The sequence below is a fragment of the Cornus florida genome, unplaced genomic scaffold (assembly GCF_030987335.1).
Source record: "Cornus florida cultivar Cherokee Brave unplaced genomic scaffold, ASM3098733v1 CherokeeBrave_3.0.0_Hap2_Chr09, whole genome shotgun sequence".
NCBI classification, from domain to species: domain Eukaryota; kingdom Viridiplantae; phylum Streptophyta; class Magnoliopsida; order Cornales; family Cornaceae; genus Cornus; species Cornus florida.
The window spans coordinates 89,353,618-89,377,667 of NW_026775579.1; the positions used below are offsets into that span (position 1 = coordinate 89,353,618).

The 24,050-nt window shown below is 34.6% G+C and overlaps 2 protein-coding genes, 1 long non-coding RNA gene and 1 pseudogene across 3 annotated transcripts; 1 reads left to right on the top strand and 3 right to left on the bottom strand.

The window, feature by feature from the left end:
- Positions 1–1,426: 1,426 nt before the first annotated feature.
- Positions 1,427–6,534, top strand: LOC132275014 (uncharacterized). Its single transcript, XR_009470574.1, has 3 exons — positions 1,427–1,609; positions 2,416–2,463; positions 6,269–6,534. It is a non-coding gene; the product is annotated as an uncharacterized LOC132275014 (long non-coding RNA).
- On the bottom strand, positions 3,295–10,255 carry LOC132275013 (deacetoxyvindoline 4-hydroxylase-like; annotated as a pseudogene).
- Positions 10,256–13,566: 3,311 nt separating this feature from the next.
- LOC132275015 (1-aminocyclopropane-1-carboxylate oxidase homolog 1-like) lies at positions 13,567–17,507 on the bottom strand. Its single transcript, XM_059776395.1, has 4 exons — positions 17,123–17,507; positions 15,568–16,114; positions 14,122–14,443; positions 13,567–14,010 (listed from the first exon to the last, which is right to left on the bottom strand). The coding sequence occupies exons 1-4, from the start codon at positions 17,199–17,201 to the stop codon at positions 13,765–13,767; spliced, it is 1,194 nt and encodes a 397-aa protein (XP_059632378.1). The 5' UTR covers positions 17,202–17,507; the 3' UTR covers positions 13,567–13,764.
- Positions 17,508–19,201: 1,694 nt separating this feature from the next.
- LOC132273120 (1-aminocyclopropane-1-carboxylate oxidase homolog 1-like) lies at positions 19,202–21,790 on the bottom strand. Its single transcript, XM_059774147.1, has 3 exons — positions 21,291–21,790; positions 19,763–20,087; positions 19,202–19,474 (listed from the first exon to the last, which is right to left on the bottom strand). Exons 1-3 carry the CDS (start codon positions 21,788–21,790, stop codon positions 19,202–19,204), a joined length of 1,098 nt encoding a protein of 365 aa, XP_059630130.1.
- Between the last annotated feature and the right edge of the window lie 2,260 nt (positions 21,791–24,050).

The following is a 24,050-nucleotide window of genomic DNA, read 5'->3' on the forward strand; positions in this document are numbered from 1 at the left end:
ATATTACTTTCACACATGTATTTGACCTTATTCATTTTGCTTCTCATTCATGGAATTCTCAACTCCTTTCTCAGCTTTTTCCAGTCTCCATGGTTGCTACTATTCGTAGTATTCCACTAAGTATGAGGGGTTGTGCGGATCGTCCAATCTGGGCCTTCACTGACAATGGTAGGTTTTCAGTCAAATCGGCTTATCATGTGGTCTTTTCATTGTTTCATCCTTCTTTGGCCAATCAATCCTGTAACTCTCGTTTCTGGAAGACAATTTGGTCTTGCGGTTGTCCACCTAAAGTTAAGCATTTTTTGTGGCAATGTGCCCATGGTGTTCTTGCAACCTGATCCGCTTTGAAATTTTGGGTTTTAATGCATAATGATTGCTATGTTTTATGTGGTGAAGCTCCAGAATCTGTAGAGCATCTTCTCTTCTGTTATCCCAAGTCTATTCTTGTCTGGAAGTCTTCTCCTCTGCATTTTGATTGCACTCACTGGGCTGTTGTTTCTTTTGAGGCTTGGTGGTTGGAGATGTGTCAATGTGGGGCTGATGTGGTTAACATGGTTTCTTTCATTGCTTGGGCGATGTGGAAAGCAAGAAATATGTTTATTTTTCAATTTCACTCTTCTTCCCCTCTTTAGATTGTGCAAAGGGCAATTGCCGCTTTTTGGGAATTTAAAGATGCTTCACATCTTCACCCGGTCATGCCTTCATCATCTTCCCCCTCTCATTCTCGTATTTGGCAGCCTCCAGCTTCTGGCTTTATCAAATGTAATATGGATGCATCTTTTTATTCACATTTTGGTTGGGCGGGAGGGGATCTTGTATTTCGTGATCACCGTGGTACCGTTTTGCGCGTGGTGATGCTTAAGTCCTTCCTTGCTTCTTCAGCTCTTTTCGCCGAGGCTTATGTCCTTCGTACGGCTTTGCTTTGGGGTCATGCTTTTAATTTCCGTTGTTTGTGCCTTGAGAGTGATTCTCTTATCCTTTGCAATGCTGTTAGGAAATTACGCACCTGTCCTTCTTCCATTTTGGCTTTGGTTTATGATATTCAACAGTTTTTGGAAACTTGTCCTTGGGTTCAACTTACTCATGTTCGTCTTGAGGCTAATTCGCTAACTCATGATCTTGCTCAATTTTCTCTTGCGCATCCCATGACTTGTCTTGTGTTCAATGGTTTCCCTTGACATATGGGTTATGTGTTGTTTGCTCTGTTGCAGAGATTGTGTTGCTTTTCTCTACTTTGTTTGTATTGTTTTAGACTTGTTTATTTGCCATGTTAAAAAAAAAAAAGAAAAAGAAAAAGAAAAAGAAAGAAAGATGGATATATAAAGTTAGATTGTGATAGTAGGTGGGGGTCCACTATTGAATAATGGTCATGTGATATTTATGTAGTGTCGGTGGAGTGCAATTTGCCTATATATATATTAAGTGTTGTGTGGCACTAAGAGATGAATTACAGAAGAGAAATTTGAGACACAGAGAGAGTGAGCCGAGAAAGATAAGAGAGAAAGAGAGAGAGCCAAGATGAGCAGACAGAGAGGTCCGAGAGTTGCAGAGAAGGCCGGAAGCTTGAGGCTTCAATGATCTAGTGAGGAAAAAAATTCTTTTTTTCACGGTAGGGGTCTCTAATTCATGGTATTCTTGTACTTTTGTGAATCTATTTCTTATAAATTGTTCAATTGCATATTTAATTAGCAAAAGTTCCTGAAAATTGTTTAAATGCCATATATGAAATTATGACAAGGTGTTAATTGATTATATTGTGTTTAAACATGCTTATGTGAAATGAGAATATGAGTTGTGTATTTTTAGTAATTTATAAATTTATTTTAAAAATTATGTGAAAAATTTATGGTTGAAATGATGAAATGAAGCATGAAGCATTCATGCATCCATTGAGAAAGAAATAGGGGGGAAATTTTTTTAAAATAAATGAATTTGTTCTTGGAAAGAAAAAAATATTTTTCAAAGTAGTTTGCAAAAACCGGATGCTTAGGAGGCGCTTAGCGGTCCGTGTTGTTAGTGTAGTCTAGAAGGGAGTATGGTTGAGCTAACTAGGCTGGATGTGACACCTTAGAGGTGCCTTGTAGTCATGGATAGTTCGTCAACCCTCCATTCGTGACGCCTTGGATGTGTCTTGGGTCGGATTACACTAACTGTTTGGAAGTTGAAACGGAAATGTTTCAGAAAATGGGAAGTGACATTTGCATAATATTGCACTTTATGACATTGTGGTAAACTTGTGATTGGTTGATATTTGTTACATACTTGTTGTTATGGTTGAGAATGTGTATTTCCCTATGGCATGATCCCGTTCACTTTTTATCTATTCATTGTATGGATTCACAGGGATATAAGAAGTGTGTCTTAGACACTTCCTACTGAGCTTATGCTCATCCCTTTATTATAAACATTTTTCAGGATACGGAAGGGAAGTGGCGGATGATGCTCCTCCACAGGGTTCGATGGGTCAGTGAACTGTTTTGACATATTTTGTAGTTATGATCTCATTTTGTTATTATTGTTATTACTATTTGTTTTTAAACGTTGGGATAACACGCATATTATCTTATTGACGTAGGAGAGTACGGTAGTATCCTTAGTTGACCTTGGTTTCAGATAAAGACCCGGTTAGCGATTCGGACCATCGGGTTCGGATCGTTACATATTATCCCAAAAATGAATAAGATAAGGCAATTATTAAATAAGGGAGGACTTCCACAAAATGATTTGAGTAGACAAGTATTATCTTATATATTTTGTCATCGGTATAAAAAACACACACTTCAGTCATATACCCACTTTGTTCCTTTAGGAATTCAAACCCTAACCATTCATTTTAAAAGGTAAAGAAGATACTACCGAGCCCTTTGTTACTTCATTTTGGCAATTATTGTACATAAGCTTTTGGCTCTGTTTGACCTTTAGTTTTTGTTTTTGTTTTTGTTTTTGTTTTTGTTTTTTTGTTTTTGTCAAAACTTTGGCTCTGTTAGATAAGCTATAGTTATTATTCCACCAAAAAAAAAAAAAAAAAAAAAAAGCCAAGGCAATTATTGAACGAGTGTGGAGGCAGAACAAATTTAGGTAAAGATGGTCAAAAGAGTCACTTCCACAAACTGATCTTCTAAACTTCAAACCATAACAAGAATCCCCACCCACCCACTAAAAAAATTAAAACTCAAATCCATGATTAATAAACAACCAGAATTTGCAATAGTTTGTCGGAAACAAATCCACCAAGTTTCTTTATCTACTACAGTGCATGATTTGTGAAAAATGAGTCATGTGGTGTTGACAGCTTCATATCTTATAATGACCAAGGGTAGAATTATCATTAATTGCCTTGGAAATATATTTGTTAATATATTCACTCACCCGAAATTCTCTATATACTGGAGGACTTTCTTCTGATATCAGCTCTCCGATAGGGCCATACAGCTTTGAAGGAACAGTAACACCCGTGATTAAACCTGCCACCGAAATTCTTGGTTCAACACCATTGGCCAGCACTTTGTGCTTAACACTAGTAAATTTGTCGTTTGATATAATCTGTGCCAAATTAAGATGTCATTAATTTCCGTTAAAATTCAAATTAAGATTTAGAATCAAGCATGATAAACTTACTCTAATTAATTATTTCTTTAACGAACCTGGAGAAGTCTCCGATGTTAACTACCAAACCTCCAACAATTGGTCGGACATCAACCCATTTGTCTTCATGCAAGACTTGGAGCCCTCCAATTTGGTCTTGCAGAAGAATGGTGATGAACGTAGGATCAGAGTGCTTGCTAGTTCCCAGAGTTAGGTCTGGCTCTGGGCATGCTGGATAGTAGTGGCAAGCAAAATTACGCCCTACAGAGCATTCCATGTCTGTTAGAGTGTCCGGTTTGAGGCCAAGAGCCTCTGATAATAATTCGAACAGGGTATCTCCCAACTTTGAAACATTCTTGATTTACTCAATTGCCGTATCTCTGCAGAGTAAAGAAAATTAATGTGATAGAATCATAGAAGTCTGATAGAAACTGGACATCGGAAATACACTCCATAAGAAATATATACGTATATGTACCAAAAGATGTGGGGAATGTCATATGTACAAGTACAGGGTATAGAGCTAAGTGCAAAACTGAACAATATATATAACTAATGCACAAATTAAAACTTAAGATGCTACCTGACAGACATGGAGATGTTGTCGAAGAAAAGCCTACAGCTACGATGGCCTGCACTCATTATCAAGGACCTAATCAACTTTGTTTTGATTACATATGGATTAGATACCGATACAACTATCAGTAATATTGTCATAACATCCGAGATGATGCCAACTTGCCTAAATTGGTACAAGCTAATGAACCTTAGGCCCTACAGTTTCTTTCACTACGAGTTGCTTGCTAGGTGATGACACATATATGTTTACCATAATATGAACCATATATGTTTACCATCATCTTCCCAATGTATCTGTCACAGAGATGACATGCCAAACACATCTTAAAGAAGAAACAATTGTGATAATTTTCACCTATTATTAATGAAGACATATTTCTCCTTAATATTGTCTAAATATGCCCTGTTTGTGGCATACAATTCCACCCAAAGGAAAAGTTAGCAGTATGACAAATATTTGAATTTGAACTAATTATACTGATATAATTTTCTATATAATTTTCTTCTGAAGTGGGGAAGATGTTTGATACAACTAATTATACTGATATAATTTTCTTCTTAAGTGGGGAAGATGTTTGATACAAATTTATATTTTGGTGTTTGTATTTATGAATAACAGGATTTTAGTGAATCAATGACCCAAATTTGCAACACTATTCAACATCAAATTAGTTATGTACTTGGCAAAAAATCACCCACCCACCCCAACTGGCTTATCAATTAAGTCTAACAACATGGACAGACAATTGAGGTTGAAGAATAGAGGTAGAGAGAAAAACAAAGGACCTGCAAACCTGTAATGTCTGTGTAAGTGCATATGCGTATATATTTGTGTGTGTGTGTGTGTAAAAAGAGAAGAGAAAAGAAAAGGAAAAAAAAAAAAATGTGGGACCCACGCTCCTTTTAAGTGGATTGTGAGACCACATTTGGTCTCTGCCTTCTCTCTCTCTCTCCTGTCTCTTTGTTTCCTCTCGGCATTTTCTTTGTTTTTTTTTTTTTATTTTCCAAAGTCAAGGCTTGATTTCTCCCTCAATTCTTAGTGTTTTTAAGTGCCGTTTGCGGCAAAACGGAGAGTACGGCGAGCTCTACACATGTGTACCAGTAATTTCAGTTTTGAGCAACCTAGGGAGTCCTAAAATCTTGACCCATTTTGAGGGTTTGTGGTGCAAATTAGGAGTTTTTGCATAACATAGAGGTAGGGGTCTCTAATTCCTACAATCCTGTTCCTTTGTGAATTAATTGTTCTTGGTTAGTGTCCTAGTATGCTAAATTGTGATGATTGTTCCTTTGTAAATTAATTTTTCTTGATTAGTATCCTATTAGTATTCTAGCATGCTATATTGTGATAATTGTTCCTTAAAGTGACTAGATTGTATATATGAAATATGTGAAAAGGTGTAATTAATTTAATTATAATGTGTATTTAATTGAATTGTATGAAAAAAAAATAATAATAATAATAAAATAAAATAAAAACATGCTTAATGTGTTAGTTTTCCATGCCAATTAATTTGTTAGAAATTTATGTAAAAGCTTGTTAATTGTGTGTTAAAAATTCTCTCAATTTCCATATATGCACATAAGCATTGGGTATGAAAGAAAATGGAAAGTGTTTTGAAATGAAATTAAAAGGAATTTTGGGGGAGAATTTGATAAAATGGTTTTTTTGAGAAAACCCCGGTCGCCATGGAGTCATCAAAGGGCCGGTGTGTTAATATAGCTTAGAGGGAACTAGGGAGATTGCCCTAACGTGGTTGAGCTATCTGGGCCCCAAATGACGCTGCGGGGGTACCAAAGGTCAGGGACAGTAGCTAATCCTTCTCTCGTGTCGCTGCGGAGTCACCAAAGGGCGGGTTATATTAACAGTTTGTGAAATGATAATATTTTTCTGAAAATAGGGAGTGACATGCATAACATTGCATTCATGGCATAAGATTTATTTGCTTTGAACTTACGATTGATATTGTGTTTTCCTAGCTTTGCATGACCCAAAATTCCTATTGTCCTATTCTTTATTTGGATTCACGGGGACACAAGAGGTGAGTCTTAGGCACCACCTACTGAGCAATTTTGATTACCCCTTTTAATAAAACATTTTTTACAGGAAACGGGAAAGAAGTGGCGGATGACATTCTACCACAGACTTAGTATGGATTAGGAACTTATTTTGTTGTTTTTGTACTTGGGTTACTCTATTTTTGTAAGACTAAGCATAATTTATTTTGTACGATGACTTATGGACTTTGAATATTATAATTATACCTGTGGGCTTGTAAAGCATAAACATTTTATCTTAATTTTGTATTTTGGAACTGTAATTATGATACTTGGATGATATAGTATGTGATTGTACCACCATGGAATGTATTAGATGTTTATTGTGTTGGGATAGGTTAAAAATGTTTTTAAATAGGTTGTTGTAGGACGATTTTTAGCAGAGGTTATGCCGAATTTTTTTTAAAATTTTGGCATCAGTTAGGGTCATTACAAATTGGTGAGACAGTGAAAGATTGGACCTTGCATGCAGATGGGGGTCTACAATTCAAGGGTTTATTGGTGGTTTCCACGGTTTGTCGTGAGGACGTCTTACTGGAGTTTCACACTTCCCGCTTTGCAGTTCATCTAGGTGATACCAAGATATATCACAATTTGAGACGTCAGTATTGGTGGAATGGGATAAAGAAAGATGTTGCTCAGTTTGTGGCTATATGCCTCACCTGTCAGCAGGTGAAGGCCGAGCATCAGAGACCAGCTGGTTTGTTGCAACCATTACCTATAGGGCAGTGGAAATGGGAACATATTACTATGGATTTTGTGACAGGTCTTCCAAGGTCACGAAGGGGCAATGAAGCCGTATGGGTCATCGTTGACAGATTGACTAAGACGGCTCACTTTTTGCCTATTAAGGCAACAGACGATGCAAAGAAGCTTTGTGTACTTTATGTGAAGGAGATTGTAAGGTTACATGGAGTTCCTGTAACCATTGTGTCAGATAGGGATGTTAAGTTTACTTCGAAGTTCTGGGAAGGACTTCAAGCAGCGTTTGGTTCAGCATTGCATCTTAGTACGGCATTCCATCCACAGACAGACGACCAGTCGGAGCGTACTATCCAGATCTTGGGGGATATGTTTCGGGCATGTGTGCTTGACTTGGGTGGTAGTTAAGAATATTATCTACCGCTTATTGAGTTTGCTTATAACAATAGTTATCAGACGAGTATCTAGATGGCTCCATTTGAGGCGTTATATGGTAGACCTTGTAGGTCTCCTGTTTGTTAGACTGAGGTGGGTGAGACCGCCGCTTTAGGACCCGACATAGTACTTGAGACTACCGAGAAGATTAAGCTGATCAGACAGAGGTTACTTACAGCTCAGAGCCGACAGAAGAGTTTTGCGGATAAGCGGAGACGGCCGTTATCCTTTGAAGTGGGAGACCACATTTTTCTTCGAGTTTCTCCACGAAATGGGTTATTGAGGTTCGGGAAGAGTGGCAAGTTATCACCAAGATTCATAGGACCTTTTGAGATTTTGGACCGTGTAGGAGAGGTTGCCTACACTTGCTTTGCCACCACAGTTAGACAGGGTCCACAATGTTTTCCATGTATCGATGCTACGAAAGTATGAGCCAAATCCATCTCACATTTTGAGTTGGGTTGATGTGGACATTGATGAGGATGTTTCCTATGAAGAGAGACCAGTTCAAATCCTTGACACATAGCAGAAGGTGTTGAGGAACAAGACAATACCAATGGTGAAAGTTCTTTGGAGACACCACGGAGTCGAGGAGGCTACTTGGGAGCTTAAACAGGAGGTTCGCTCCAAGTACCCAGCGTTGTTTTCTTCCTCAGGTATGTCTTGATTTCGGGGACGAAATCTTTTAAAGTTGAGGAAAATGTAATGTCTGTATAAGTGCATATGTGTATATATTTGTGTGTGTGTGTGTGTGTGTGTGTGTGGTGCACTTTAACAGCAAAAGAAAAAAAGAAAAAATAAATAAATAAATAAATTGTGGGACCCACGCCCATTTTAAGTGGATTATGAGACCACATTTGGTCTCTGCCTTCTCACTCTCTCTTTTTCCCGTCTCTGTTTCTCTGTTTCCTCTCGGCATTTTCTTTGTTTTTTTTTTTTATTTTCCAAAGTCAAGGCTTGATTTCTCCCTCAATTCTTAGTGTTTTTAAGTGCCGTTTGTGGCAAAACGGAGAGCACGGCGAGCTCTACACGTGTGTACCAGCAATTTCAGTTTTGAGCAACCTAGGGAGTCCTAAAATCTTGACCCATTTTGAGGGTTTGTGGTGCAAATTGGGGGTTTTTGCATAACATAGAGGTAGGGGTCTCTAATTCCTACAATCTTGTTCCTTTGTGAATTAATTGTTCTTGATTAGTGTCCTAGTATGCTAAATTGTGATGATTGTTCCTTTGTGAATTAATTTTTCTTAATTAGTATCCTATTAGTATTCTAACATGCTATATTGTAATAATTGTTCCTTAAAGTGACTAGATTGTATATATGAAATATGTGAGAAGGTGTATTTAATTGAATTGTATGAAAATAATAATAATAATAAATAAATAAAACATGCTTAATGTGTCAGTTTTTCATGCCAATTAATTTGTTAGAAATTTATGTGAAAGCTTGTTAATTGTGTGTTAAAAATTCTCTCCATTTCCATATATGCACATAAGCATTGGGCATGAATGAGAAGGGAAAGTGTTTTGAAATGAAATTAAAAGGGGATTTTGGGGAGAATTTGATAAAATGGTTTTTTTGAGAAAAACCCGGTCGCCGCGGAGTCACCAAAGGGCCGGTGTGTTAATATAGCCTAGAGGGAATTACGGAGATTGCCCTAGTTTGGTTGAGCTATCTGGACCTCAAATGACACTACGGAGGTACTAAAGGTTAGGGACAGTAGCCAATCCTTCTCTCGTGTCATTGCGGAGTCACCAAAGGGCGGGTTATATTAACAGTTTTTGAAGTGATGATATTTTTCTGAAAATAGGGAGTGACATGCATAACATTGCATTCATTGCATGAGATTTATTTGCTTTGAACTAACAATTAATATTGTGTTTTCCCGGCTTTACACAACCCCAAATTCCTATTGTCCTATTCCTTGTTTGGATTGACGGGATACAAGAGGTGTGTCTTAGGCACCACCTACTGAGCAATTTTGCTCACCCCTTTTATTTAACATTTTTTATAGGAAATGGGAAAGAAGTGGCTGATGACATTCTACGACAGACTTAGTATGGATTAGGAGCTTATTTTGTTATTTTTGTACTTGGGTCACTCTATTTTTGTAAGACTAAGCATAATGTATTTTGTACGATGACTTATGGATTTTGAATATTATAATTATACCTATGGGCCTGTAAAGTATGGACATTTAATCTTAATCTTGTATTTTGGGACTGTAATTATGATACTTGGATGATATAGTATGCGGTTGTACCACCATGGAATGTATTAGATATTTATTATGTTGGGACATGTTAAAAATAATTTTAAACAAGTTGTTATTTTTAGTGGAGGTCATGCCAAAATTTTTTTAAAAAATTTTGGCATCAGTTAGGGTCGTTGCAAAACCAAAGCCAGTTCATCAGGGTGAAGATGATCAGAATGCAGCAAAGAAATGGTCAAGGTGTCCCTCCAATTAACAGGTCTTGAATGATACATATCAGAATTATTGCTTCCCAACCTCACTTTTTCCATTCGATCACGCGAATAAAATTCTTGCTTTACCTCATAAGGTTGTTCGTGAAACACCCGTACCCCATTCATCATTTCATCCACCACACTTTAGGGTATCCCATGATTAACCACTTGAAAAAAGCCCCACTTCTCTGATGCAATCTGAATTTCATCCACAATTTCTTTGCGTCGACGATCATCTTTTTCTATGCTACTTAGGTCTATGACTGGAACTTGAAGAGGGACAGTACTAAAGCAGCTATTCAAGTCCTGACCAAGCTCATCAGGCGGACGAATGAATATCTTAGGGATACTCACAATTCCAGCATCTACTAGTCCTTTGACACCGGCTTTTGTTTCATTGAAAGCCTTCACCTCTTTTGCTCGGTCAAAATCCATTGCAGTTTCTTAGCCAACCCTTTGCTACCCAGATATCAATTCCTTGTTTTGTAGAGAAGTTGATGAAGGTGTTTTAGCTGACATTGAAGGAATTTTTAATTACAATGGTCATAATTTAATAAAAATAACTATCATAAAATATTAATTCATAACAATAAATTTAAAATGTTAAATTACACTAATCTCTCTTGAAGTTTGGACAAATCTCACAACATTTAAGATTTCTTGTTTCGATCTCTCTTGAGGTTTGGGTTTATGTTCAACAACCTTCTCTATCCATCAAAACTTGTAAATTTTTTTTATAAAATGACCAAGTTGTCCTTACATTCATTTTTTTTATTTATTTACAAAATTTTTTTTAGGAGAGGGTAATGGCCCCAATGAGATTTAGTTTAATTAGCTCTCATATCCCTCTTTTTAAAATGATAAAATAAAATACCTAAATTATCCTCCATTATCTCAAATACATTATTATTCTTAAAAAAAAAATGTTAGCCTTTTTACCCTCTACTCTTTGCTCTATTTCTTCTGCACTTCTCCAGTGGCGGATTCATCACCGGTCCATTATCAGATCAATACTGGAGAGTGCTTGATTAAAAGCAAGGTCTTTTCTGTCAACACCAAAACTCCAATCATCTGTAGACCACTCACTTCCCCTGACTTCTTGAGCATTCAAAATCTGGAAACCCATTTGAGACTCTCTCTCTCCAAGATGGTTTACAGAGAGAGAAAGCTTAGGATCAACAGGAGAGGGAGGCATACTAAAGTTCATGTTTGGAAACCCAATGACACCATCACCATCATGATTCTTGATGTGTTGAAGACTCATTGGATTGAAAAAAAATAAAAATAAAAAGATGAACCCAGGAGTTAAAAGGGTAGAGACAAGAAACCAATTCTATTTTACTGAACCCGCAAGGCTCAATTTTCAGAAACAAATTTTGATTAGTTTTAGAAGAATCAGTGGAGAAGAGTACTGAGAGTTTGGAGATCTTTTTCTTGTTTCAAAAGCACAGAAAGTAATTTGCTCAAACCAATTGATGGTCCGTTGGAATAATTCATAGGCGTCACAGATAAGGCTGTATTACTTAAATTGTAGAAGTCATTATTTTCACTATCAAAGTTTAGGCTCCGTGATGAAAATAACAAGGGAAAGAGTGATCAGTTTTTGTTCATGGAATTATTGAAAAATCAATTGGGAGCTAAATTTTTGTGTCATCCCACGAATTGCAGCTTTGAGGAATGGATTTGGTGGTTGAATGCTAAATAGTACAATGCCGCAAACAGAGGCCTTGAGACTGAAAGAGGCAAAATAATGACCAGAAAACAATTGGGTTTCTCTCAAAATCCTCTCCTAGAGAGAAGCTGACTAGAAAATCAGTAAACAAATGAATTAAAAGATTTCATTTTTTTCATACTCTCTCTCTAATCTTTTGATGGTTTGCTCAAAGAGAAATAATGGAGAGAGGAAAGGGATGGAAGAGGAGATCACGACCATGGGGATGACCGATGATCACGATTCACGACTTCTACAGTCACCACATCCATTGTTTTGTTCAAGATCAATCTCTATCATTTGTCGCCGGTAGGATCTAAACTCCTCGCCGTCAACAACCGAGCCCACCTTGCTCATCGCCGTTGACGAAATCTAGCTGAGCATCGCTCCTCAACATCATGGTCGACGTGGTCCGGTTCTGGCCGGGTTTCTTCTTGCTCAATCCGATCACTTCACCGTCATCATCATCGTCCGCGTCGACCATTTTGGCAGCAGCTTCTCCGCCGCTGTCTTCTTCTCGGCCTTGGGAGCCATTTTAGAGAGAGAAAATGAGTGAAATTTTAGAGAGAGAAAGAGAGCGCTGGGAAAATTGAAGGAATAGGAGGACGGTATTGTCATTTCACATTTTATTTACACGCATCAGCAATGTATTTTTCATGGTTAAATATAGCACATTTTTCATATTTTAAAACAAAAATGTAAAAATAAAATTAGCTGAGGTTTAATATGGGAGTAAAACATTTAGCCCTACATATAATAATGTCAACCACAAAAACAAAAGAAACGGTCCAAGTGGGTGTTTGGATAGACAAATTGCATATCCACCTTTTGTGTTAAACAAATATCCAATCACCATCAACAAGTTCCCCATTGTCGTTCCCTTCTTTTTCTTTTTCTTTTTTTTTTTTTTTTTGTGATAAATTCTTGTTCGTTAATTTTCAAAAGCCCATTATCTGATTCGATGAAATATAGGGGCTGCCTTTTATTAGTGTGATTTGACCTAAATAATAGGTTTGGATAAATTATTTGATGATAACAAAGTGTTTGGCCTTTATTATTTTAACTTTCTTTAAAAATGTGAATTGTTTTTCATATTTTTATTTAGTTTAATAAATAAAAAATTTGTCAAACCAAAACACTATATGACCTTTTTATGTATTTTTTTTCAATGTTTTAAACACCATATTACTCTACTTAATATATATTCAAATAAAATAAAATAAAAACCTAATTAAATGTCATTAACAAAGAAATTATTTTTATAAATTTAATAATATAAACTTGGTATGAAAATTGATACTTTGCATTTGAATAGCAGTATTTCATGTATTTTGTCATTTTATGTCAAAATATAAAGTTATTCAGATCTTTTAACATAAGGAAATGATAACTTAGTCACTTTTTAAATTTTCATGAACAACAAAAGATTTGAGAAAGGTCAAAGTAATAAAGGTTAAACACACTACTATGTGTAATTTGTTCAAACCTAAATGGAGGAGATCAATGTAATTTACACCTAAATAATAAGTCTTACATCTAACAAACCGTGTGGTCCTAATTTTCCTATATTACCCAAAATTTAGATCCAAATGTCGAAGCATTTGGCTACTGAAGCATCTAAGATTTCATCTTTTCGTCTTCCTCTTGTTATGCTTATAAGATGATTTCATCTTTTCGTCATCCTCTTGCTAAGCATCTAAGATTTCATCAGGAGAGACTTCAAATATCGAAGCAAGTAACCATCTTTTTCATTTTTTACATATTGTGCCAACATTTTTTAAAACTGTGGTACAAAAGCTTTGGCTCTGTGACTTTGTTTTGGTCGAAACTTTGGGCTTTGTTACACTAGATATATATATATATATACATGTATATATATGTATATATATATATATATATATTATCCCAAAAATAAATAAGATAAGGTAATTATTAAAAAAGGGAGGACTTCCACAAAATGATCTTCTAAACCTCAAACCATAACCAGAATCCTCCCCCCACCCCCACACAAAATGAATGAATGAATAAATTCTCAACAAATAATAATCCTTACCAGAACTGGTATTATTTACTAATTATAATACTGTATGATTTGGCTGTTCTATAAACAACCAGAATTTGCAATAGTTTGTAGGAAACAAATACACAAAACACATAGAGGTCCTCCACCAGAGTTCTTTATCTATTACAGTGTATAATTTGTGGAAATCAGTCCTCTGGTATTTTTGCAGCTTCATAGCTTATAATGATCAAGCCCAGACTTATCAAGTGCCCTGGAAAAGAATTTGCTAAGATATTCACGTACTAGAAATTCTCTATATACTGGGGGACTTTCTTCTGATATCAGCTCTTCAATTGGGCCATACAGCTTTGCAGGAACAGCAACACCTGTGAAAAAACATGCCACGGAAATTCTTGGTCCGACACTGTTGGCCACCACTCTGTGGTCGGAACTTCTAAATTTGTCATTTGATATAATCTGTGCCAAATTAAGATTTCATTAGCATACTGCTATGAGCAATTTTTATTGGCACAATGGGTGTGCCGGCCACCATGATAGACTTATCTTACAATTATTTCATTAACGAACCTGGAGAAGGTCCCCGATGTTAACAACTAAAGCTCCTACAATGGGTTGAACATCAGCCCACTGGTTTTCATACAAGACTTGAAGCCCTCCAATTTGATCTTGTAGAAGAATTGTGAGGAAGGCAGGATCAGAGTGCTTGCTAACCCCCAGGGTTAGGTCTGGCTCTGGGCATGCTGGATAGTAGTGACAAACAAAAGTACCCCCTTTAGAACATTCCATGTCTGTTAGATGGTCCACTTTGAGGCCAAGCGCCTCTGATAATAACTCGAAGAGGGTATCTCCTAACTTTGAAACATTCTTGATGTACTCAATTGTTGTATCTCTGTAGAGTAAGAAAATGAATGTGATACCTAAAAAAATAAGAAAAATGAAGAAGAAAAAAAAAATTGAATGTGATGGAAGTTTGTTATGTCTGTTTATTTTGAGAAAGCGGTGAATAAGAACATCTTGAAACGGGAAATGGCAAAAGAAAGATATACGCACATGTACCAAAAGATGAGTGGAATGTCATATGTACAAGTACATGGTATAGTGCTAAGTGGAAAACAACGTAAGACGTACAACTAATGCAAATGTTTGATGGACATTTTGAGAACAATTTCTTTTGAAATGATTTTAGATGCAACCCCGTAGTCCTGGACATCTTAATATGAACAGTATGTGTGATCCACTGCACAAAGTGTACAGGGTGGAAAAATATTTTGTACTACTTTAAGTTTGGCACTGCAACCTGGATGGTGTCCAGTGATATAAAACCCTCAACTCAATTTGCTATAAAGCCATTCAGGGCTCCTCTATCGTCATAATGTCCCAGAGGACCCCTACAAGTTGCTAGGTGATGACTAATTATGCATCAAGAAAGTGACAGCAAGATATGAAAAGGCCGACTCACTGGGTACATATGTTTACCACCATCTTCCCAAAATATTTGTCACAGAGATGACATGCCAAACAAATCTTTAAAAAAAAGAATCAAATGTGATAAATTTTACCTACTAATCAAGACATATTTCTCCTTATCAAAACCCCCTTTGTGACACAAAATTCCACCCAAAGGAAAAGTTGGAAGTATGATAACTATTTGAATATGCCAGTGATATAGTGTTCTCTTGAAGTGGGAAAAATATCTGAATCACCCATTTAAGCAATCCGACACATCAATAGCTAGTCATGTGATCACTCTAAATTACAGAGAGAAACACCATCTTAATCACTACAACAGATCATCATACATCTCGGTTTATTTTTCATATTGGTTGACAATGCCCCAAATTTACAAAAAAAATTCCACATCAAACTAGTTATGTATAAAATCACCCACATACCAGTTTGGCTAGGTTATCGCTAATGGGTTATCAATTAACTCAACAACATGGGAATCAGGATTGAAGAATAGGTAGAGAACTAGAGATATATGAAGGTAGTAGTTAGGGATCAACAAAGTACCTGCAAGCCACGGGCACTTCATCAGGGTCAAGTTGATCAGAAAACACCATATTAATGGTCAACGTGTCCCTCCAATTAGCAGCTCTTGATTGGTACAGATCATAATTGCTTTCCAACCTCACTTTTCTCATTCGATCATGAGAATAAAATTCTTTCTTTACCTCAAAAGTTTGTTCATGAAACGACTGTACCCCTTTGATCATTTCATTTAGCACACTTAAGGGTATCCCATGATTAACCACTTGAAAAAAGCCCCACTTCTCTGAAGCAATCCGAATTTCATCAACAATATCCTTGTGTCGATCATCGTTTTCTATGCCACTTAGATCTATGACAGGAACTTGTAAACGGGTCTTAAAGCAATTCAACTCCTGAGCAAGCTCATCAGGTGGTCGAATGAATATCTTAGGGATATTCACAATTCCAGCATCAACTAGTCCTTTGACACCAGCTTTTGTATCATCAAAAGCCTTCAGCTCTTTTGCTCGATCATAATCCATTGCAGTTTCAGCTAATTCTTTGGTACCTGAGATATCCATTCTTTTTTCTGTGGAGGAGATAACCAAGGTACTTTAGTTGAAGTTGAATGAGTTATTAATTTCTGCTGTCATAATTTAATAAAAAATTATCATAAAAAATGAGTTTACTACTTTCATAATTTAATAAAAAATTATTATAAAATATTAATTCAGTCATAATCACAATAATCTAAAAGATTAAAAACAATTCTTAAAGCCATATGAGGGACTTGTCTCTATACATATATCGGAACAATTTCGAGCTGTGCACCACCAAACAGATAATCGACACCGTTTATTGTTTCCTTACAGCTATTTGTCCCTTTGAGCCTCACCCACCATGTGCTTTCTCTCTCCTGTTAAGCCTATATTTCTCTCCCTACAAGTATCAAAACTAACATTAAGAGACTCCATTTATATTGGCATTTCATAAGTACCCTTAAGAACCCAGATCTAGCTTGACTTTGGTCACAACACTTGGCTTTATGCCATTGATTTTGTGTACAATTTTTATTTTTTATTTTTATTGTTTTTGTGTACAATTAACCCTTCTTCTATTCTCAGAAAAAACTTGGACCTTCACAAACACAAAAAACCCATTATGATATATACACACACAATATATAATATGGACATTGCAAGATTGTCGTATGAGACTTCTATTACCGAGGATATTCACATGAAATTTGATTAATTTTTTACACAAATTTCGAAAACCTCATATAAACTGATAAACTTTCTCCAAAAATAATCACATAAAGAGGAATTTGAATACAATGAGATTTGTCAAGCTACTGGTAGCAAAATTCCAGTGACTGCAACGCAGATGTATGCTAATTAAATCATCGATTTTGGGGAGACTGAATAAGAACTGTCATTGTATCAAGTAATTGAATTGTGTTGGCTTCTAATTTCAATAATAAAAAAAAAAATTTTGTACGGTACCAAATTAAACATTGAATTTGCATTAGATCTGTCATACAATGTTTTGATAAAATGAATTCGTATTAAAACAACAAAATAATATATAAAATTACCTCTCCAACATGGTGACCAACTTTCTCCAATATTGTAGAAATTAAAATGATAACCGCAAAAACTAAAGAAACGGCCCATGTGGGTGTTTGATGTTGATGGAGCTCTCTTAATGTAGTATCTCCTCCTCCTGTCATTTTAGATCAACTAGAGAGAGAGAGAAAGATAGCTTTGAAAACGCAGTAGAAGAAATTCAGAAGGGTTTAAGTTGGATGGGTATTTGAAGAAAAAGATGGGCTGCAGTATGGTTTCTTGAAGTGTATACAAGTTGTCAAGAGTGGTGGTGGCGGCGGCGGCGGCGATGGCAATAGTGGAGGAAGTGATTGGAGGTGGTGGCGGCTGTGGAGAGGAGAAAATAGACAACGGGGGAGAAGAAGAACACACAGGAGAAAATAATAAGCAAGGTTAAAATAATAATAATATTGTTATTATTACTCTTATTATTATTATTTAATAATATTGTACTCTAATTAGTTTGCATTTTTCCCTTATTTATTTATTTTTAAACAAATACATACCCATTATTTATAATATGTCTCTCTCTTTTGAAAAGTATTGGGTTAGAAGCTTTTGATCATTTTTTTCTAAAAGTTTTCCTCACATTGTAATCTCAATAAATCGTAAAAGAGGTTAATGTATTTTGACTTAATTTAAATTAATTAAAAGAATCAGTCATTCACGGTCTAACCATTTGTATTTTCATTTTATATATATATATATATATATATATATATATATATTTTCAGCCTAGTTGAAGGGCTTTTTAGCAACAAGATGCTGAGTAATGAGATATAGTAATTCCACAGCCATAATGAAAATATAAGGAGTAATTGGATCTCATTGTCTAAACATTTAACCCCAGCAAAAAATAACTTTTCAAGGAACCATTTTCGGTTGAGAATTTTTTTGCCAGTTGAAATGGACTCTTCAAAAATATACCGAAAGTGTGTCAGCCTTGTTGTTCGGCTTTTGACGACACAATTGGGGCATATAAAGTTCCACAATTAATTATAATAAAGGACTTATGCTACCTGAGTTTTAAGACAGACTTAGTTTGTAATTTCAAAAATATTTCTCTCTTTTATACTACTCTAGAATTGAAAATTAAAAAATTATACGACTTTAATTATTTCAATTTTTTGAAAATTATTTTTTGAAACTTAATTATTAAAATATAAATATTTAGAAATAGCTAAAAGTAATTTTTTATTTTCAGAATTCTTCATAACTTTTTTCAAAATTACAAATCAAACAAGTTTTTACATTCTTGCACATTTTACGTTGGCACAATAAGGAAAATGCCATAGAAATGAAAATTATCAAACTACACCATTCATATGTGTCAAGAAATTTTGGTAAAATTCCACAATAATTCGTTTATTTGAACGTAAAATATTTTTCAAAATTTTTTATTTTTATTTTCTGATATTTGGTTGTCGTCACTGACAAAGTAAAAAAATAAAGAATATTTTATCTGAAAATAAAAAAAATTCAAAAAGAATATCTTACGTCAAAACAAACAAATCCTAAAAGAGTGAACCATCTATTCTCCAAACCATCCTTACTTCAACCATTTAATTACCTCGATTGCGAACTTTTGTATATGCAAGTATACATCAATCATCATCAATCTCTTGCTTAATTGGAGCAAACAAGTGGTACCATAACTATTAAATTTACATCGAGCTAGAGCTTGTTATCATAAATATTTAAGTAATGATATATCATCTGAATTCTGAATATATATATATATATATATATATATATAATTTTTTGTACTTCAAATGCAATAATTATTAACTCGGAGTGAATCAAGGATAATGCTGTATTAGCAAATAAGACGACAAAAATAACAAAAAAAGATCACACAAACGAACAGACCTACTCTATTTTGAAGTACCATATTGTCCTATCCAAATGCACTCCACCTGGTATTGTTTAATAAAAATGCTGTATGTTTTGGCTGTTCTATAAACAACCAGAATTTGCAGTATATAGGTTGTAGGAAACAAACAAAGACACACACATAGAGGTCCTCCACCAAGTTTATCTATTTATTACATTGTATGATTTGTGGAAAATCATTCCTGTGGTATTGGCTTAATACGAGCAAGGCCAGACTTGTCATAAAGTGGCTTGGATTGTGGCTTGTTATAGAAGTTGGTAAGAAATTCAGTTACCGTACATTCTCCATATACTTGGGGATTTTCTTCTGATATCAGCTCATTGATTGGGCCATACACCTTTGCAGGAACAGTCACACCTGTGAAAAAAACTGCCACCGAAATTCTTGGTCCGATGCGATTGGCCAGCACTCTGTGCTCCACACTTTTAAATTTGGCGTTCGTTATAACCTGTCCCAAAGTAATATATCATTAGAATGTTGTTATGAGTAAATTTATTGGTAACCTAGGTCACTGTAACAAGAAGTTTGCAATCAAGATAGACTTATTCTAATTAATGATAATTAATTTTTTGAAAAATAATAAGAAGCGAGGGGGGAGCATGGGCCCCATTACATAATATCATCCTAATATTATGTGGTGAGACCCACTCTTACACACTCACATATTTTTTATCAAGGATCTTCGAATTATAAAGATGCATCATTATTACTTTTTTTCCTAAAGGCTAAAATGAACCTCGAGAAGATCCCCGATGTTGATTACTAAACCTCCTGCAATGGGTTGAACATCAGCCCATTGGTTGTCATGCAAGACTTGGGGGCCTCCAATTTGGTCTTGCAGAACAATGCTGAGGATTGAAGGATCAGAGTGCTTGGTAGCTCCCAGAGTTAGGTCTGGCTCTGGGCATGCTGGATAGTAGTGACAAACAATACTACGCCCTTTACTACATTCCATGTCTTTTGTTAGATGGTCTGGTTTCAGTCCAAGAGCCTCCGATAATAACTCGAAGAGGGTATCTCCCAACTTTGAAGCATCCTTGATGTACTCAAATATCGAATCTCTGCAGAGTAAAAAAATGAATGTGATGGAAATTTGTTATTAGCCGTAGAAGATGTCGTAGTTATCTTAGGGCTTTGAGTTACAATAAATTCATGATGCATGTATGGTGAAGCTAAAGATAAAGAAAATTAAGAGTTTGAGTCACAGTTATCAAAACAAGACATTTTTATTTATTTATTTATTTGGCAAAGGAAGTTTTACATAATTTTGACACGACAACTATTACCCTTGGTACTGTCAATGTGATATGCGTGATCCGTGGGATATATTAGCACATATTAAACTTTCGATATTATTCAAATACTATTAAACTCGTACACAACACAAACTGTCATTCAAGTATACATGTTAATGGATTAGATTTTGATCTAAATATAATTTAATTATTCAGGTACAAATTTAATAAAAAAATATTGATAACTCAATAATAATTTGAATATGATAACCTGTTACCTTAACAAATCGAATATAAATTAAAGATAAACCGATCCGGCAATAATCTCATTCGATTAAAATTATATATATATATAGAGAAAAAAGTTTCAAATATAAATAAATAAATATATATATATATATATATATATATATAAGGCAATGTGCACGTAACACTTCTATACTATAAGATTAGTAGCATATATACCCCATTGGGCATTTTTGGAAAAGTAAAAGGGCAAAACAGGTATTATAACACTAATTTATGTCAGATGGGGTATTTTTGTACAATGTGAAAAGATTAGGGATGTTTTTTGTACATTTTTTTAAATAGAATAAAAATGTTACACGAAGTATACTTTATGAGTGTTTTATGCACTTATCCCATAAATATATATATCTTAATTATTTATCATTAGATTTTTATATATTAATAATCTACCATTAGAGTCATTTAGTAGGATAGTCGATCATATAATGCATCATAGAACTCTATACTCCACCTAGTCATATAGATTCAAATTTCATCCGGATTTGTAATAATCACTATATTAATTGGAGCATTTAATCTTACAATCCAATCCAAATAGCCCATTAGATAAACAAATTGAATACAAATTATGACTGATTCGTTAGGTTGATAGTCCTACAATGAGGGCCCCTCTATGCAACTTGTATGCACAACCAAATTATCAGTATTGTCATAACATACATACATGGAGGGCAATCAAGATTGAATAATAGTAGTTACAGAGATAAAGAAAGTACGTACCTGCAAGGGACAGGCACTTCATCGGGATCAATATATTCGGAAAGCATCAAAGAAATGCTGAAGGTGTCCCTCCAATTAGCAGCTCTAGAAAGATACAGATCATAATTGCTATCCCACCTCACTCTTTTCGTTGTATCGCGTGAATAAAATTCTTCCTTCACCTCAAAAGGTTGTTCATGAAACGCTCGAACACCATTCATCATTTCATCAAGCACACTTACAGGTATCCCATGATTCACCACTTGAAAAAAACCCCACTCCTCTGATGCAATCCGAATTTCATCCACAATTTCTCTGCGTCGATCGTGTTTTTCTATGCCACTTAGATCTATGACCGGAACTTGAAGATGGCTCTTAACGCAATTCGACTCGTGAGCAAGCTCATCAGGTGGTCGAATGAATATCTTAGGGATATTCATCATTCCGGCATCTACTAGTCCTTTGACACCGGCTTTTGTTTCGTCGAAAGCCTTCAGCTCTTTTGCTCGGTCGTAATCCATTGCAGTTTCTCAGCCAACTCTTTGCTACCTGAGATATCAATTCTCTGTTCTGTAGAGGAGATGATGAAGGTGCTTTAGTAGACATTGAATGAGTGTTTTCAACAACTGCTTTCATAATTTAATAAAAAATGAATTCTCGTAAAATATTATTTCAATCATAATCAAAATAATTTGGATTTAAAGATGCTATAGCTGGCTTAGCACAGCTTAATTTAAGTGGTGGCCGGACTAACATTAGAGTAATAAAGTTTGCTCTTGGATGTATATTAGTAAACACATTTAAAAAAATGTTTATTCGGACGTAATCGCAACAGTATATTTTTGAAAAATGATATGTTTTTTGTAAAAATTCAGTGTTCCTTTATGGAATATAACTACAAAAGCCGACAAATGATCCCTTTAACATGCAATCCTTTATATGTCCCCTGCAATGTAATCAATAAAATTACGTTGTTTTATTTGTTAGCATATTTCACCATGTTGTCACAATTCGTTCGTATTAAAAAAAATTTACTTAAATAAATCTGAAATTTTTTTATTGCATTAAATACTCCTTGGAATTCTATTTGCTCTAATTTTTTAACTTCTCTTTTAATTTGTCCAACTAATTTGGTATCTTGTGAATTAAATTTTTTTTTGTCCCCTTTTGTCCTACTATATAATTGTTCATAGGATAAAACTTCTTTCATAATTTAATAATCCTAAAAATGCATGTAATTATTTAATTTCTTCACTCTCTTCTGAAAAATCAAGAATTTTTTTTGTACAATGTGTTGCTGTCTTTAAATTTTGCCACCTTTAAGGTATAGTCCTTAAGATATATATTTTTTTCTAACTGCATTTTCTTAACTACTATTGATTTATCCTTGCGAAATAAATTCTTTAAATTTCATTTCTAGATGTTTTTAATGTTCTTGTTGTTTTGGCTCAATTGAAAATTAGTATTATTATTTCTATAAGTCCATGTACTACTCTTTCTCTTCCTATCAGTCTAGCGCAGCCTTTTTCATAGTATTTCTATAAATAAAAAGGAGTTATAAAATTTACAAAGGTCAAACCTTAAATATGAGCAAGTCCACGAACTATGGACAGACCCAATCACAAAAGAAACTATAATAAAACATAAAAGGGTCCAGCCCAACAAACTAAACACATTGTCAGTCTATAGAAGAAAACATAAACTCTTCGTGTGTAAGGTATTAAGGTATAGATAGATGGATATTATTGTTAATCTAGTAACTTTTGATTTTGATTTTTGTAAAAAAAAAAAAAAAAAAAAAAAAAAAAAAAAAAAAAAAAAAGGGCCTTTGTTTATGACTTGATGGTTTTTTGTTAAATTGGATAATTTACTATATAATGGATTAATAACTAGTTAGGGGCGAAATACATAGGTCTTACTTTCTAATGTGAATTTATTAATAAAAAACATTTATATCTTACTTTGCAATCCTCCCCTGCAACAGGGCACCTTTTTTATTTATTTCAATGCAAAGAATGGTAAACAATTTTTTAAAAAAAAAAAAAAAAAATTGGAATGGGGGTTATATATGTATATATATTGCTAGTTGGTACTCACACACAAATATCTCTTTTAAGACTTAAACCCCTGACCTACTTTTGGAAAGTAAGAAATTGATATCGTTAGGCCACTGATCCGTTGGTAATGAGATTATATATACATATATATATATATATATATGATAATCTCGGTTCGGAAGATGGCAGAATAACACTTTGATTATTTTTAAAATTACATTAGGATAAAATACAATGACTTTTTTTCTTCTTTTTTTTTGAGGTTTAATAAAATTACACGCAAAATTTTATGGGAATAAATATACATAGATAATTGACCAATGTTAAAAAAAAAAAAAAAAAAATGCATGTAAAAATACCATTCGACCCCAAAAACTACTCCATCAAGAATAAGGGAGCTACGTCTACCAGAGCTTCAAGGCTAGTTCAGAAATGGAGTATTTCACAGCCTATTTTACATCTAGAGCTGGTTTATGATAAATAATTTAATTAATACAGCAAATGCTATTATTACGGAGTGAATCAAGGTTAAGCGATCACACAAATGCACTGCATCTGGTATTGTTTAATAATACTGTATGTTTTGGATCTATTGTTTACCTACTCTTTGGTACCTGATTATTTTTGTTCAGTGGAGGAGGTGATGAAGATGCTTTAGTTGACCTTGAATGAGTTTTTAACCACTACTCTCATTATTTAATAATAATAAAAACATCATAAAATA